General features: G+C 45.5%; 1 protein-coding gene and 1 long non-coding RNA gene across 4 annotated transcripts in view; one reads left to right on the top strand and one right to left on the bottom strand.

The window, feature by feature from the left end:
• Positions 1–2,222: 2,222 nt before the first annotated feature.
• Positions 2,223–13,563, bottom strand: part of LOC138163849 (1-aminocyclopropane-1-carboxylate synthase-like protein 1) — a 108,736-nt gene continuing 97,395 nt past the window's right edge. For both annotated transcript variants that reach the window (XM_069091460.1, XM_069091459.1), the window contains exons 7-15: positions 11,568–11,665; positions 11,284–11,361; positions 10,555–10,655; positions 9,153–9,242; positions 7,889–7,934; positions 7,649–7,790; positions 4,778–4,920; positions 4,468–4,621; positions 2,223–2,859 (exon numbers count right to left, since the gene is read on the bottom strand). In XM_069091460.1, the coding sequence (XP_068947561.1) occupies positions 2,570–2,859; positions 4,468–4,621; positions 4,778–4,920; positions 7,649–7,790; positions 7,889–7,934; positions 9,153–9,242; positions 10,555–10,655; positions 11,284–11,361; positions 11,568–11,665 (1,142 nt within the window). In that variant the 3' untranslated portion in view covers positions 2,223–2,569. The remainder of the gene's footprint in view (positions 2,860–4,467; positions 4,622–4,777; positions 4,921–7,648; positions 7,791–7,888; positions 7,935–9,152; positions 9,243–10,554; positions 10,656–11,283; positions 11,362–11,567; positions 11,666–13,563) is intronic.
• LOC138163850 (uncharacterized) lies at positions 6,097–10,475 on the top strand. Of its 2 annotated transcripts, XR_011168941.1 has the most exons (4): positions 6,097–6,280; positions 6,471–6,737; positions 9,862–9,942; positions 10,388–10,475. It is a non-coding gene; the product is annotated as an uncharacterized lncRNA (long non-coding RNA). The 2 variants fall into 2 exon arrangements; XR_011168940.1 differs by having other exon boundaries at positions 9,862–10,475.

The following is a 13,563-nucleotide window of genomic DNA, read 5'->3' as shown; positions in this document are numbered from 1 at the left end:
AGTCACCAACACCTAGTTTTGGCCTCTGTGACAATCACTGCTCTTGCTCCCTTTGGGGTTGACACAGAAACCATGGAAGTGTCCATAGGTCCAGAGGTCATACTTTCCCCCCGGAGCATCTTATACTCAATGGTCATAAAAATATAGTGATATGTGAGTAATTCATCACATTTATTGGAGGTCCATTCCTTTCTTACAGCAGTGATAAAATTACTTTGACATAAAGTACAAGTGGTTGATAATGGCTTAAGGGGTTACCTTTCCCAGATAACACTTGTGTTTTAACATCTGAAATAACTAAGGGTAGGAATTTCAGGCACCATTGACAGGCCATAGCTTTGGACATTGGATGCGGAATTAGGGTTAGGGTTAGTGATTACTTAAAATACTTAATTTAAATTACTTAAATCACTTTACAGTGGCCTCTCCCACGTCCAGCAGCTAAAGCTCATCATGAAATGTCAGGATCATAGGATTTAGAACTGAAGTGGGTCTGAGAAACCATCTCATCCAACTTTTTTCATTTAGATGAAGAAACCAAGGTCCTTGATTGGCCCAAAGTCTCAGAAATCATAAAGAGCGGAGCTGGGATTCAAAGCCTGCCAGAAGGCACTTAGCACTTCAGTACAACTAGCCAGCTGGCTGGGCTCCTTGCCTATTCATGGCCATGCTCATAGAAAGATAATAGTGACTAGCATTTCTATAGTGCATTTAGGTTTGGGAAGCAGTTTCCTCCACAATAACCCTGGGAGACAGGCACAATTATTATCTCCATTTAATAGATGAGGAAACTGAGGCTGAAAAAGTCCGTCCAAGGTCATTGGGCTGGTAAGTGTCTGAAGCAGGATTCAAACTCAGGTCTTTCTGACTCCTGGCCCAGTGCTCTATTCACTACACCATGCTGTTCCCTTCTTAACCTCACATCAACTTTAGGGTAACAATAATATGAGGGGCAGCTAGGTGGCTAGGAGAGAGTGCTGGGCCTGGGGTCAGGAAGACTCAACTTCTTGGGTTCAAATCCATATTCAGACACTTAATAGCTGGGTGACCCGAAGCAAGTCACTTAATACTGTTTGCCTTAATTTCCTTATCTGTAAAATGAACCGGAGAAGGAAATGGCAAACCACTCCAGTATTTTTGCCAAGAAAATCCCAAATGGAGTCAAAAATAAGTTCAACATGACTGATAAACAATATGGAGGAAGTAATTTTAGAATCTTTTTTTTTCTTTTTGGAGGGCATTTGGGGTTAAGTGACTTGCCCAAGGTCACACAGCTAATTTTTGTGTTAAGTGTCTGAGGCCAGATCTGAACCCAGGTCCTCCTGACTCCAGGGCCGGTGCTCTAGTCACTGCGCCACCTAGCCCCCTAGAATCTTAAAAATGAAAAAAAAAAAAAAAACCATTCTTTGGAGAAATGGTGACCTATGAGTATATAATACCATATACCTTGTCAGGTATGGTTGCTATGTTGGTTGCTTTTGCTTTTTTTTTCTTGGGGGTGGGAAGAAGCAGTTACAAGAGAAGTTTTCTACGAGGGTGAGTGTGAGGTATATCTAGAAATTATTGTGACATAAAAACAAAATACCCCAATTAAGCATTTTTTTTAAAGTGGAAGGGATACTGTGTGACTAATGGGTCCCACTGACTCACCTCTCTTTTTAGCCAATATCAAATCATTTTGAGGATTACTGCTTTGCGATATAGTTTGAGTTCTGGCATTGCTAGGCCCCCTGCCTACTCATTTATTTTTTCATTATTTCCTTGAGGAATCTTTTGTTCCTCCAGATGAACTTCATTACATTTTTTTCTATCTTTATAAAATAATGTTTTGATAGTTTGATTGGTATGGCATTGAAAAAGGAAGTTATTGGAGGTAGCATAGTCCTTTTTTATTGCATTGACTCAACCTAACTATGAACAATTAATACTTCTCCAGTTATTTAGGTTTACCTTTTATTCCTGTAAAGAATGTTTTGGGATTGTATTCATCTAGTTCCAAAGTAGGTCTTAGTCTCCCAAAATTCTTTATTTTATACATTACATGTTAAATGAAATTTCTCTTTCTATCTCTTCTTGTTGGGTTCTGTTGTATTTTCAAGAGCCTAGATTTAGGGCTGGAAGGAACTTTAGAGGTCAAGCCCAACCCTGTAGTTTTACAAATGAAGACACTAAGGCCAGTGAGGGAAATTAAGGTAAACGACAAGATGCTAGAAATTTGGAAAGCAAACCAGAAATTTATTAGACACCGGATATAAAAACAACAATCTCCAAAGTTACTTAGGAAGGAAGACTGGGGCCCAAGGCCTGGCCCCTCACTCCACTTCCAAGAATCCCACCCCCTTGAAAGAGCCATGGAGAAGAGAGTGACTGCCCCCCAAAGCAACACACCAAATTAGCTCCTGAACAAACAGAAGTGACCCATCTCGGACAACAGCAGAGAGGGAGCTCAGGGTAGATCTATGCTCTTCAGAAAGCTCCTGAGACTGGCTCAGGCAAAGACCTGCTTCATTCCTGTTTGCAATGGGATGCTCCCTGAACTGCTGCCCAGCCCCGCAAACCTGGGCCCCTACTATTTGCTGGCCAGCTTGTTAAGCACATCCAAGGCCCCAGGCTGCTCCTGGGTCAGTTGCCCCAGGGAGTCCTTCTGCAGCCAGGCAGGTGGCCGTATCTGTTGCTGAAGCAGCCCGATCAGGTCCCTTGTCTTGGTGCTGCTCATTGGTCCCTGCTGCCTGGGGACACACAGGGCCTCTTCAGTGCTGTCTGCCTGGCTCTCCTGCTCCAAAAACTGCCTGGGCACAGACAGCTTCTGATGAAGCTCCTGGGACTGCTGCTCTAGCACCTGCCGGATCCTCTGCATTCCTGGAGTGGGGACATAGGGACAGGATGGGGGGAGGGGGTCAATGCACAGGTAGTGTCCAGTGGCAACTCTGAAGAGGGGCTTGTGCAGGAAACCTTCGGCCACCACAAGCTATTAGAAATGAGCAGCTAGTTCAGCCCCTCATTTTACAGAGGAGGAAACTGAGGCCAAGAGACATTAAGGGACTTGCCCAGGGCCACATGGTTGGCAGAGAAAAGATTTGAATCCAGATCTCCTGCCGCTGATTTCTTAGAGCACAGCATTATTCTATTACATTTATATGATACCCACTATCCAGACTTCTATGAGTGGGTTTGCTAATCTGGATAGTGACCAGGCTGAATTAGAAGATTTCCTCCCTAATATTAACATCACATGTTCTATATTCTAAGATCTCTCCCAGCTCTGACAGTCTGCATTCTAAGCTCTAACATTCTATGTTCTAAGGGCCCTCCCAGCTCTGACATTCTGTGTTCTAAGGTTCTTCCCAGCTCTGACATTCTCTGTTCCAAGATCTGTCTTCTAAGATATCCTGTATTCTAAAGTCCCTTCTAGTCCTGACACCCTCCCATTTAAGGTCCTTTTACCTTTGACAGTCTTTGTCTAGCTGTGATATTCTGTTTTCTGTGTCCTAAGGTCCCTTGCAGAGGTAACATTCAATGTTTTCTGTCTCTGTCTCTGGCATTCTTTGTTCCACTCCCTGCCCACCCCTCCCTTAGATGGCAGACTTCTTGAGAAGACACACTGCTTCATTCTTTCACCCTAGCACAGGCCTCGGCACAGACAAAGAGCCTGGGGCTCGCTGATTCTTTAAGACACATCCGGGCTTTGCCACTCGCTGCTTGACTCTGAGATCCACCCCCCGAGGACCACTTTACCTAGCCACCTTTCTCTGCCACAACTCTGACAGCACCATAACAGCCGCCATTTCACGTGTATTGTGTCCTGTCTCCTCAAATCAATTCTAAGCACCTTTAAGGCGAGTACTAAGTTCTCTAGATCTGTGAGTGTCCCTATTGGGTTTTAACCCAAGTCGTGTTTAAGTGTCATAATAAAAACAGAACGTGAGAATGGTTGGAGACAATAGCTACCAAGTGGGATGAAGAAGAGTGGTTCTGACTGATGAGGGGAGGAGAGCAGAGACCAGAGGAAGCAACTCAGAGGCGGGAACATTTAGAAAAGAATTAACGTTCTGCCAAACATTACTCTGTCCCCCCACCCATGAATTCTACATTGCAGCCAAACTGGTCTATTTACTGCACCCTGTGTACAAAATTACATCTCCTGCCTCCATGCTTGGAGTACCTCCCTGGGCCTCAGTTTACTTATCTGTAAAATAAGGAGGTGGACAGGGTAGCTTCTAAGGCTCCTTTCAGTTCAAATCAATAATCCTATGTTCTTCTAATTCTGTGATCTCTGTGACCTCAGAAAAGTCACTTTACTTAACTTGGCCTCAGTTTCCTCATCTATAAAATGGGGGGGGGGGTTGGATGAGGTGGTCTCTGAGGTCCCCTCCAGCTCTAAATATTTGATCCGATACTTTGTGCTACTGTGTACCCCACAGTGTACAAGTTTAGAGATGAAGGCGGGTGATAATTGGCCATGCTCACCCAATTGCAGCCGGTGGGTCTTGTCGGAAAAGACGAGACGGAACCAGCCAGGTTCGAAGCACTGGAAACCTTTGCCACAGGCCAGCAGCACTTTGTTACCCAGGAAACGGCGATGTAGCAACAGCTCCTCCTCAAAGGTGCCCTTATGGAGGTACTGGAGGGGAGCCATAGGTGTTGGGGGGGCAGGGGGGAGAATCAGAACTCAGTGAATCCTCCTCAACCTAGCCAGATCTCTAAGAAGCCTGCCCATTTCCAGAGCATCCCCCATTCATCCATCCCCACTGTGAGCCTCCCTCTTTCTCACACTCACCCTCCTAAGGTCTATCCAAATGTATAAGCCAGAATTGCGGTTGAGGAATGGGATGCCCAGGGTTTTCAGCTCATCTGTGACGTAGGTGTGGGCAGCCTTGAGCCGGGAGTGATTAGTTGGCAGGTAAACTTGATTGATCCAATCTATTCAGGGAAAGAGAGAGCCCAAAGTTTCTTATTGCTTCAATGACCCAAAGATGGACTGACTCCCAAATCCCACCCTTTCTTATGTTGGCTCCCTCTAAACCAACAAACATCAAGTATCAATTTGTACAAAACCCAATGCTAGATTATGTGGGAGAGATGTTTAAATAATAGGTCCTGTTTCTAGAGTACTCCAAAGGTAATAAAGTACTTTCCTCACAATAATTTGTAAAGTAGTCAGTCTACCATCTTCATTTTATAGGTGAAGAAACTGAAGGAGAGAGATTCACTCATATTCATCTAACTAGCAAATTTCAAAGCTGGAATTCAAAATCATGAGTCCAAGTCTGATAACTCTTGCAATTAGACCATACTGTCTTCAGAGAGCTTACAACCTTGGCAGGACAATAAGAGAGAGTAACAGAATGTTGGAGTTGAAAAGCCTTGTCACTTATCTAGTAGGGTAATCCTCTACTTGACATAAAGAAATGGAAAGCAAAAGAGTTGAAGGAATTGGGATCAGGTCATATTGGTGGTTGGGAACAGAACCAGATCTCTCCACGTCACCAATAATCTCATCAATGTCCAATCTAATGGCCTTTCCTCAATGCTCATCCTTCCTGACCTCTCTGCACCCTGTGACATTGTCAAAGCGTCTTCTCCTTGACACCCTCTTCTCTTTAGGTTTTCGTGCTTCTCCCCCTACCTCTACAACTGCCCCTTCTCAGAATCCTTTGCTGAATCTTCATTCGGGTCCTCTAACCATGGATGTCTCCCAAAGCTCTAGCCCTGGTCCTCCTTCTCCTCTTCTTCTAAGTTATGTCAATAGTGATGTCATTAGCTCCCGTGGATTTAATTAGGATGTATATGCTAATAAGTCTCAGGTCCATTTACACAGCTCTGACCTTTCTCTTGACCTCTAGTCTTGTATCTTCAAATGCCTAGCAGATGTCTTGATTTGGATGTCCTTAAACTCAACACATCCAAAACAGAACTCATTATGCTCTCTCCCCACACCCTCCTCTCTTGTCAACTTCTCTGTTACAGTGGAGGGTGCCAGCACCCTCCTCTGGGTCTAACCTCTTGGGTCTAAGGTCCAGGGAAACAGTCACTTATTAAGTGCTGACTATGTTCTGGGTACTAGAAGTCCAAAATAAAAGCAGTCTTTGTATCTCAAGGAATGGAAGATCTCTGAGGAGGGGAGCATGTGGTCCACAACATGTGGACAATTAAATATATCCGGAATAATCGGAGGAGAAGGGAGAGAATGCTAACAACTGTGGGCATCGAGGAAGGCTTCCCAATGGATGCAGCCTATGAGCTGGACCTGGAAGGAAGCCAAAGATGCTAAGAGATAGAGGTAAAGAAGGAGAACACCCTAGGCTTGAGGGACAGTCTGAGCAAACATGGCGGCAGGAGGGTACAGCTGAGGCTAGGGGCCAACTTAGCTGCAATTCAGAGAATTCAAGACAAAGCTGGAAAGGTGGGCTGGACCTAGGCTGAGAAGGGCTTTCAATGACAAGCTGATGATTCTGTATTTTGTTCTAAAGAAATCAGAGAGCTCATGATGGTTCTCAAGCACAGGGGTGATGGACAGACTCGTGCTTCAGGAAGATAACTTTGGAAGCCGTACAGAAGACGGTTTGGATTCCAGTCTAGCCACACTGGTCTACATGTCACTCCTCACATGTGGAATTCCTTCCCCCAGCCCCACGCCTTTGCAGGCTGCCCTCCAAGACTGGAATGCACTCCTTCCTCGCCACATGGCCTCTTAGAATCCCTAGCTTCCTCCAAGCTCTGCCTCACTTGGTAACATAGTAAGTACTTTCTTATATTTACATGTCTCCTCCAAGGGAATATAAGCTGCTTGAGGGCAAGGACTTCTATTTGTGTCTTTGTATTTCTGGTGCCCAACATAGTGCCTGGTACATGGTAAGTGTCTGCTGGCTGACTAACTGATTGAGAAACTAGAAGCCAGGATTTTGAAGTGGAGGTTAGTGAAATAGAGAGACAGTGAAGGCTTGAACCAGGGTAGTAGCTATGTGCGTGGAGAGAAGGGGGTGCCCACAAGAGAGGCTGTGAAGGCAGAATCAATGTGACTCGTCAAGTAACTGGATGTGGGGATATGAAGAAGGGAGCAGTCTGGGCTGCCTCCAAAGCTGAAAAGTTAGGTGACTGGACTCAAAAGCAAGGGAAGAGTTTGGAGGAGGAGCAGCGGCTAGGGAGGAAGGGGTGGGGGATGCCACATTCCATTTCTGGCGCACTGAACTGGAGATGCCTAGGGGACCTCTAGGTGGAGGTGCCCAAAGCGATGCAGTCCTGGAGCTCAGGTGGGAAACGGAGTCACATTCGTGCAGTTGCCTCACAGAAGCTGATGAAGAGATAAGATATAGAGAAAGGAAAGAAGGGGGATTCGCAGTTAGGGAGTACACATGGGTGACAACCCAGTCAAGGACACTGAGGAGTGATCAGGGAGATAGGAGCAGAGCAAGAGAGACCCAAGCAGAAAAAAACCCTAGAAAGGAGGGAGTATTCAGGACAGGGTGGGAGAGAGCATGCTATAATCCTAAAAGTGTTCTCTATCGAGGCGTAGCCAAGATGGCGGAATAAAGTATTCTGTACCAAAAATGTTGAAATCTCCTAGCATTTCCCTGCATCCATCACTCAAGCATGATGCAGCATGCCCCCCCCCTCCACCCTTCCACCACCACTGGGTCCAAACAGTCACCGTGGTCTCGAAGCAGCTGAGCAATCTTGTACTGCATGATGCCACTGATGCCATGCAGGTAGCAGAGCTTGGTCACGGCACTAGACACGTCCTTGTTCTCTGTGTACAGCGCCCCAAAGCGGATCCCGGACATACCAAAGTCCTAGAGAGAAGACACATCCAGACAATCTGTCACGACCCCCCTCCCTTCTCCCGGCTATCTCTACTCCTCTCTAGGAACTATAAAATCACAATGTTCACCTTGCTGGTCCCCCACATGACATGGGTCCTTTGAGGGTCTGGCAGCCTGCAGGGAGGATAAGAGAAAGCAGCGTTACGGGAGAGTTGGGATCAGTTCTAGAACGTCATTAAATCATCAGAAGTTGGTATGAGGGCAGAGGACTCAGCGTTACTTTCAGTGAGCATGGTCAAGGGAAATGTTCTTTTTCTGAAGTAGAAAGAAGTCTATAGTATAATATCCCCTTAATAAAAGTCACAGGGCTTCACTTGAAGACTCAGAGGGCCACGTGTGGCCTTGCGGTCACAGGTTCCCCAACCCTGGTCTATTACTATCTGGGTCCCACAAGCCCTAACTGTAAATAATGTCTGATACTGGCCAACTCATGAGAAGAGGTAAGGACACAGTAGCTGTTGCTGGTCTTGTAACAGAGCATGGACTGGGGATGCCTTCCCTGAAGGGGAAAGTTCAATAAGAATGCCCCCCAGGGGGATGCTGGCATACCTGGCCATACTCCAGCATGGAGTAATCACACAGCCTTTGTTGTTTCTCACCTAAGACCTCAGGCATCCTGAAGTGCAGTCTGACACACAAACATTCCCAAGGAGGGCACAGATAACTTATGGGAAGCCAGACAGACATGCAGGAAAGTACAGAGTTCCTGGTGCCTCCCTGCTCTGCAGTGAAGCAACAGCACCAAACTCTCTTCCTTCATTCACTTGCTGTCAATATAATCAGCTCTTAAGCCAGAGTAAAAGGGTCAGTTTTAGGAACATCATTCTAGGTCTCTCTCTACTTTAACTAGTGTCTGAAAGCAAGCTTAGAGTAGGAAAGAGCTGGTGCCCTCACTGGGCTGTGGGCAGCAGCTGCTACCTGCCCGCTTCCTCAGCTCAACCCTTGCTGCCTGATCACAGTTAATATTGGGGGCACAAGTGTCAGACATGCCACATGTGGCCCAAGACACTTCCAAGTGTGGCCCAAACTGATTAAAATATGAACATAAAATAAAATAGACTATTACTAATTATTAAATAAAAATGAAATACCCTATCTGATCTTAATGGATTAATATATTAATAAAAAATACAAATTAATATGTGACCTGCAGGGACCCTTCTGCATGATTTGGTGGCCCCCATTTCTATTTGAACTTGACATCACTGCTTTGGGGTAAACGCTAAACTAGACAGGTTCTGAGTGAGAGTGGGGTGTTCTTTAAGAGGAATAAAAGGGAATGACCTGTTCCTCCCTGTCCCTCCCTCCATGTGCCAGCGGTTACCAACTCACCTGTCCATGTTCAGCACACTGTGGAATGTGGCTGATTCATCAAACACTGAAAGCATATAGAGTTCATCCAGGATGACGTGCAGCTTGTGCCTAGGGATGGGGAAGGAGGAGAGTTCCAGTGTGTTCCATACCATCCTTCTGAGTTCAGTGGGTCTCCTCCCCATGAGGATTACCACAGTTATATCAACTGCCCAAGCAGCCCCCAAATGGCCACAAGGTCCAATAAAAGGGGGCCTCACTCTTGCCCAGAGCACACAGAGAAGCTGACAGTTTGTCCTAAAGTCAACCAAATGGAAAGCTTAAGCTGAGATTCCAAATGAGGTCCAAAGCTCTTTCTGTGACCCCATGCAGCCTGATGCCATCCCTTCTGCCTCTGGTTCCTCATCTTGGCCCATCCTTCCTAACTCATTGGAAAAACCCAAAAGCATGGACAATAAGAGCAGCCCCTGTCCCTCATCCCTTGGTTTCCACAGTGGAAGAAAGTTATATAGGTTTGTAAAGTGCTTTACAAATTCTTTCTAATTCCATCCTCAGAACAACCCCGTGAAAGCTATGTGACCCATGTGTTATGAGAAGCTGAATAACTCGCCCAGAGTCACTGAATAATAATAACTAACATTTATATAGCACCTACTATGTGCTTGGCACTCTACATATATTATTTCATTTGATCTGCCTCACAGCAATATTTTTTGTTGTTGTTTTTCAGACTCTCCGTGACCCCATCTGGGGTTTTCTTGGCAGATATACTAGAGTGGTTTGCCATTTCTTGCTCCAGCTCATTTTAAAGGTGAGGAAACTGAGGCAAACAGAGGTTAAGTGGCTGGCTCAAGGTCACATGGCTAGGAAGTGTCTGAGTCTGAATGTGAACTCAGGTCTTCCTGACTCCAGGTTCAGTCTTCCATCCACTCTCTCCTGCTTGATTAGAGTACCTAGGCTGTCCAGGAGAGGAAGTTATGGGCCAGACCCCTTGGCAAATCCTCTGGGATTTGCTTTTTCTTCAAGGAGGATCACAATCCTCTCTCAAGGCTTACTCCAGGCACCCCCCATGGTGACCCAGATTTGTTAACAGCAATGGAAACAATCCTGGCCCAGAAACCAACTGAAGAGGATTGTTCTGGCCCCAGCTCTGCATCTAACCTGCTCTATGACCCTGGAGAGACCAGTTCACCTATGTAGACTCCATTTTCCTCATCTGAAAAATGGGGACATTATGTACCTTTTGTACTTCACAGAATCGTTTTTAGGATCCAGCGACTGAAAGGATATGAAGCGTTTGGGAAAGCACAGATCGCTAAATGATTTGAGGTATTATAATTATCACTGCCCCCTGTCTTCAGCCCCAGTTTGACTTCTCGACTGCATAGACAATAGTGAGATGGAGGGAGGGAAACAATCGTACCTCTTGGCAAACTCCAGGTATTCCAGCAGCTCTCCTTGGGAGTAGATGTCACCCAATGGATTTTGGGGGTTGATGAGAATGAGACCTTTCACGTGCATCCCCTAAAAAACCAAGCCAAGCACAAGGGGATTAGTACAGAGCCTTACGCCAACCCAGCCCCAGCCCCTAGCTCCTTAACTCAGTCATTCAGTCTAACTTGGGCCTTTCAACTGGCCTTTGGGACCTGAGCACCTTCCACCAGAACAGAGGGCAGGAGATAGCCAAAAGCTTTTGCAGCAGCATGGGAAGAAAGGGACAGTTGGGTGTGAGCATCCAGCGGCTATCCTCAAAGGAAACAAGTCTTCATCTTGACTATAGGAAGGTGAAGAGAATCTGGCTTCCCCAGGGAGCTCCCTACAACCCTGCGCCTGACAGAGGAGCAGAGGCCTGGCAACTGGCAATTCAATTAATTACAATCAAGTTCAGCCATTCAATTGAATTAAACTGACTTCAATTCAACTCCAGATTTTTAAGTACAGGGCCCCAGAGTGTCCCAATTCTCCAAGTTTGTTTGTAAACTCAATATGGACAGGGCTGTTATCTTACTTAAATTTTCTCTCTCTCTAATGCCTAATACATTGTGCTACATCCAGGGGGTGCTTAATAAATGTATGTTGAATGAATTAACGAATATCTGGCTCTCTTCCTCAATCAGCAGAGGCCACCCCATGGTTACAGTTCCCCTCTTACCTCAGATTTGGCTCCCTTCAAGGCCATCTCTAATTTCTCCACAGTAAGTTGGAATGGGCGGGTATTGGTCTCTGTGATCTGGAAGAAGTCCAAACCCTGGCTGAGACTCACCAGCTTGAACCTTAGGACTTGGGTTCCCCTTCCCTGAAATCAAGGAGCAGCGCCTTGCCTCCCAAATAGAGTACGTTCCTGATCCAAGGCGGCCATAAACCCAGTCTTAGCATCATTCCCAAGGAAGTTCAGCACTACCTGGGTGGACAGTGAGAGGGGGACCCAGCTCTGACCTTGCTGTCCAGGTGAACAAAGACCAGTTGGACATTCCCATAGAGGTAGATACTGTTCCTGATTCCACCATAAAAAGGAGTAGGGATCATAAGGGCCTCTGAAATAAGGGGAGAAAAGACATCATCAGCCTCTAACCTCTGGTACCCCGGCACCCTTACCACCCAGATCGATGGGACCAATCTAAAAAGCTTTTTCCAAATTACATAACTGAAGAATCTTTGAGATGAAAGGGGTTTCAGAGGTTGTCCAATCCAAGCAATAACTGAACCCTCCCTCTAAAACATACCCAAGTGGCCATACACCATTTGCTTGAAAACCTGAAGAGAAGGGAAAGATACTCTCTCCAGGGGCAACCCATTAGACTTTTAGGTAGCCTGAACTGGTAAATGTTTTACCTCTTTCTTCTCTTTTGTTTTTACCAATATTTCTTAGGTTTGCCCTTTATGGTCACAAAGAGCAAATCTACCCACAAGAAAGCTCTTTTAATACAACAACATACAACATTATTACATTTTAATACAACAACATTATCATAATAACAACAACAGCTAGAATTTACATAGCATTTTAAGGTTAAGGAAGAGCTTTACAAATAGTATCTCTTTTGATCCAACCCTGGGATCTGGTGAGGGGGTAGGTGCTACTATTATGATGTTCATTTTACAGTTGAGAAACTAATGGTAACAGAAATTTGAAGATCTTCCCTGCCCCTTAATAAACCTAAGTGAATCTGAGGACCTATCGTGATTTGAAAATAAACTCTGCCCCCCCCAATAGGCTGAATGTGATCACATGGAGCCTGGGGTGGGAGGCTTGTTTTTCAGGAAGGCACAGCTTTGGTTAATTTGCAGTCAAGAGGGTTGTGATGTTCTCTGACCCTGGAGAAAGCTATATATACTCTGAGGTGAGGTTTTGTTTTGGGGCTTGCTTTGGGAAGAGATGTGTGATTTGACCAGATGAGACTCTGGGCAGTCATTGAGCCCCCAGGCTTTGAAAATCCAGATGTTGGTGCTTCTCTCTCTGGTGACTAACACTATATGTATATAATGGTCAGACAGTTAGAAGCCCTGTCTGTTGGTCTGCTGAATTGTGTTATTTTCTCTGTCTGTATTTTTGTCCGCTTGCAACTTCTGTTTGTATTCTCTGAAGTTCAGGGTGCTGAATTTCCCCCCTGAACTAGGTAAATGATATGTGTTTGATTAAAGTAAGATTGCTAACCCTTTTTGAGTTGCTTTCCTTTAGAAAAGCAGATCAAAGAACCTGTGCTAGCAGCTATCCTGGGTGTGCTACAGTGCTTGCTGCTACAGAAACTGAGGCAGTAAAAGGTTAAACAACTTCTCCAGGGTCACACAGCTAGGACATGTCTGAGGCAGGACTTGAACTCAGGTCTTCCTGACTCCAGATCCAGCACTTTCATTGTACCACCTAGCTGCCTCTATGAAGGCAGATATCATATCTCTTCTTGCCTCACTGTCCTCCATCCACTTCAATGATGTGACACTGAGGTCTTTTACTACTTCACTCACTCTCCTCTGGAAACAGTTCACCTTATCCATGTCCCTTCTAAAATGTGGTCTCCAGAACTGAACAGCATGCTCTTGATATAGTCTGACCAGAGCTCAGTAGAGGGTGACCATCACCTCCCTAGACCTGGGTGCTGTGTTCTGCTTAACATAACCTAAGATTGCATTTTAGCTTTTGTTTCTTTCTTTTGACCTACCATGTTATATTATTGATTCATTCTCTGTCCTTGCAGCCCATAAAAACCTCCAGATTTTTTTCAGATACAGATCTGGCTGGTCATACCTCCCCCCATCTTCTACTTCTGAAGTTGATTTTTGGGCCCAAGGAAAAGACTTTTTACAATGGTCTCCATTACATTTTACCATCAGCGTCAGCTACAGGGTGCAGTGGATAGAGTACTGGGCCTAGTTTCAGGGAGATCTGAGTTCAAATTTGGATTCAGATGCTTACTAATTGTGTGACCTTGGGCAA

Source organism: Petaurus breviceps, unplaced genomic scaffold (genome assembly GCF_028583685.1).
Source record: "Petaurus breviceps papuanus isolate PSGF00001 unplaced genomic scaffold, PetGlider_PUasm1.0 188, whole genome shotgun sequence".
Classification (NCBI taxonomy): domain Eukaryota; kingdom Metazoa; phylum Chordata; class Mammalia; order Diprotodontia; family Petauridae; genus Petaurus; species Petaurus breviceps.
This window is presented reverse-complemented; position numbering and strand designations above follow the sequence as displayed.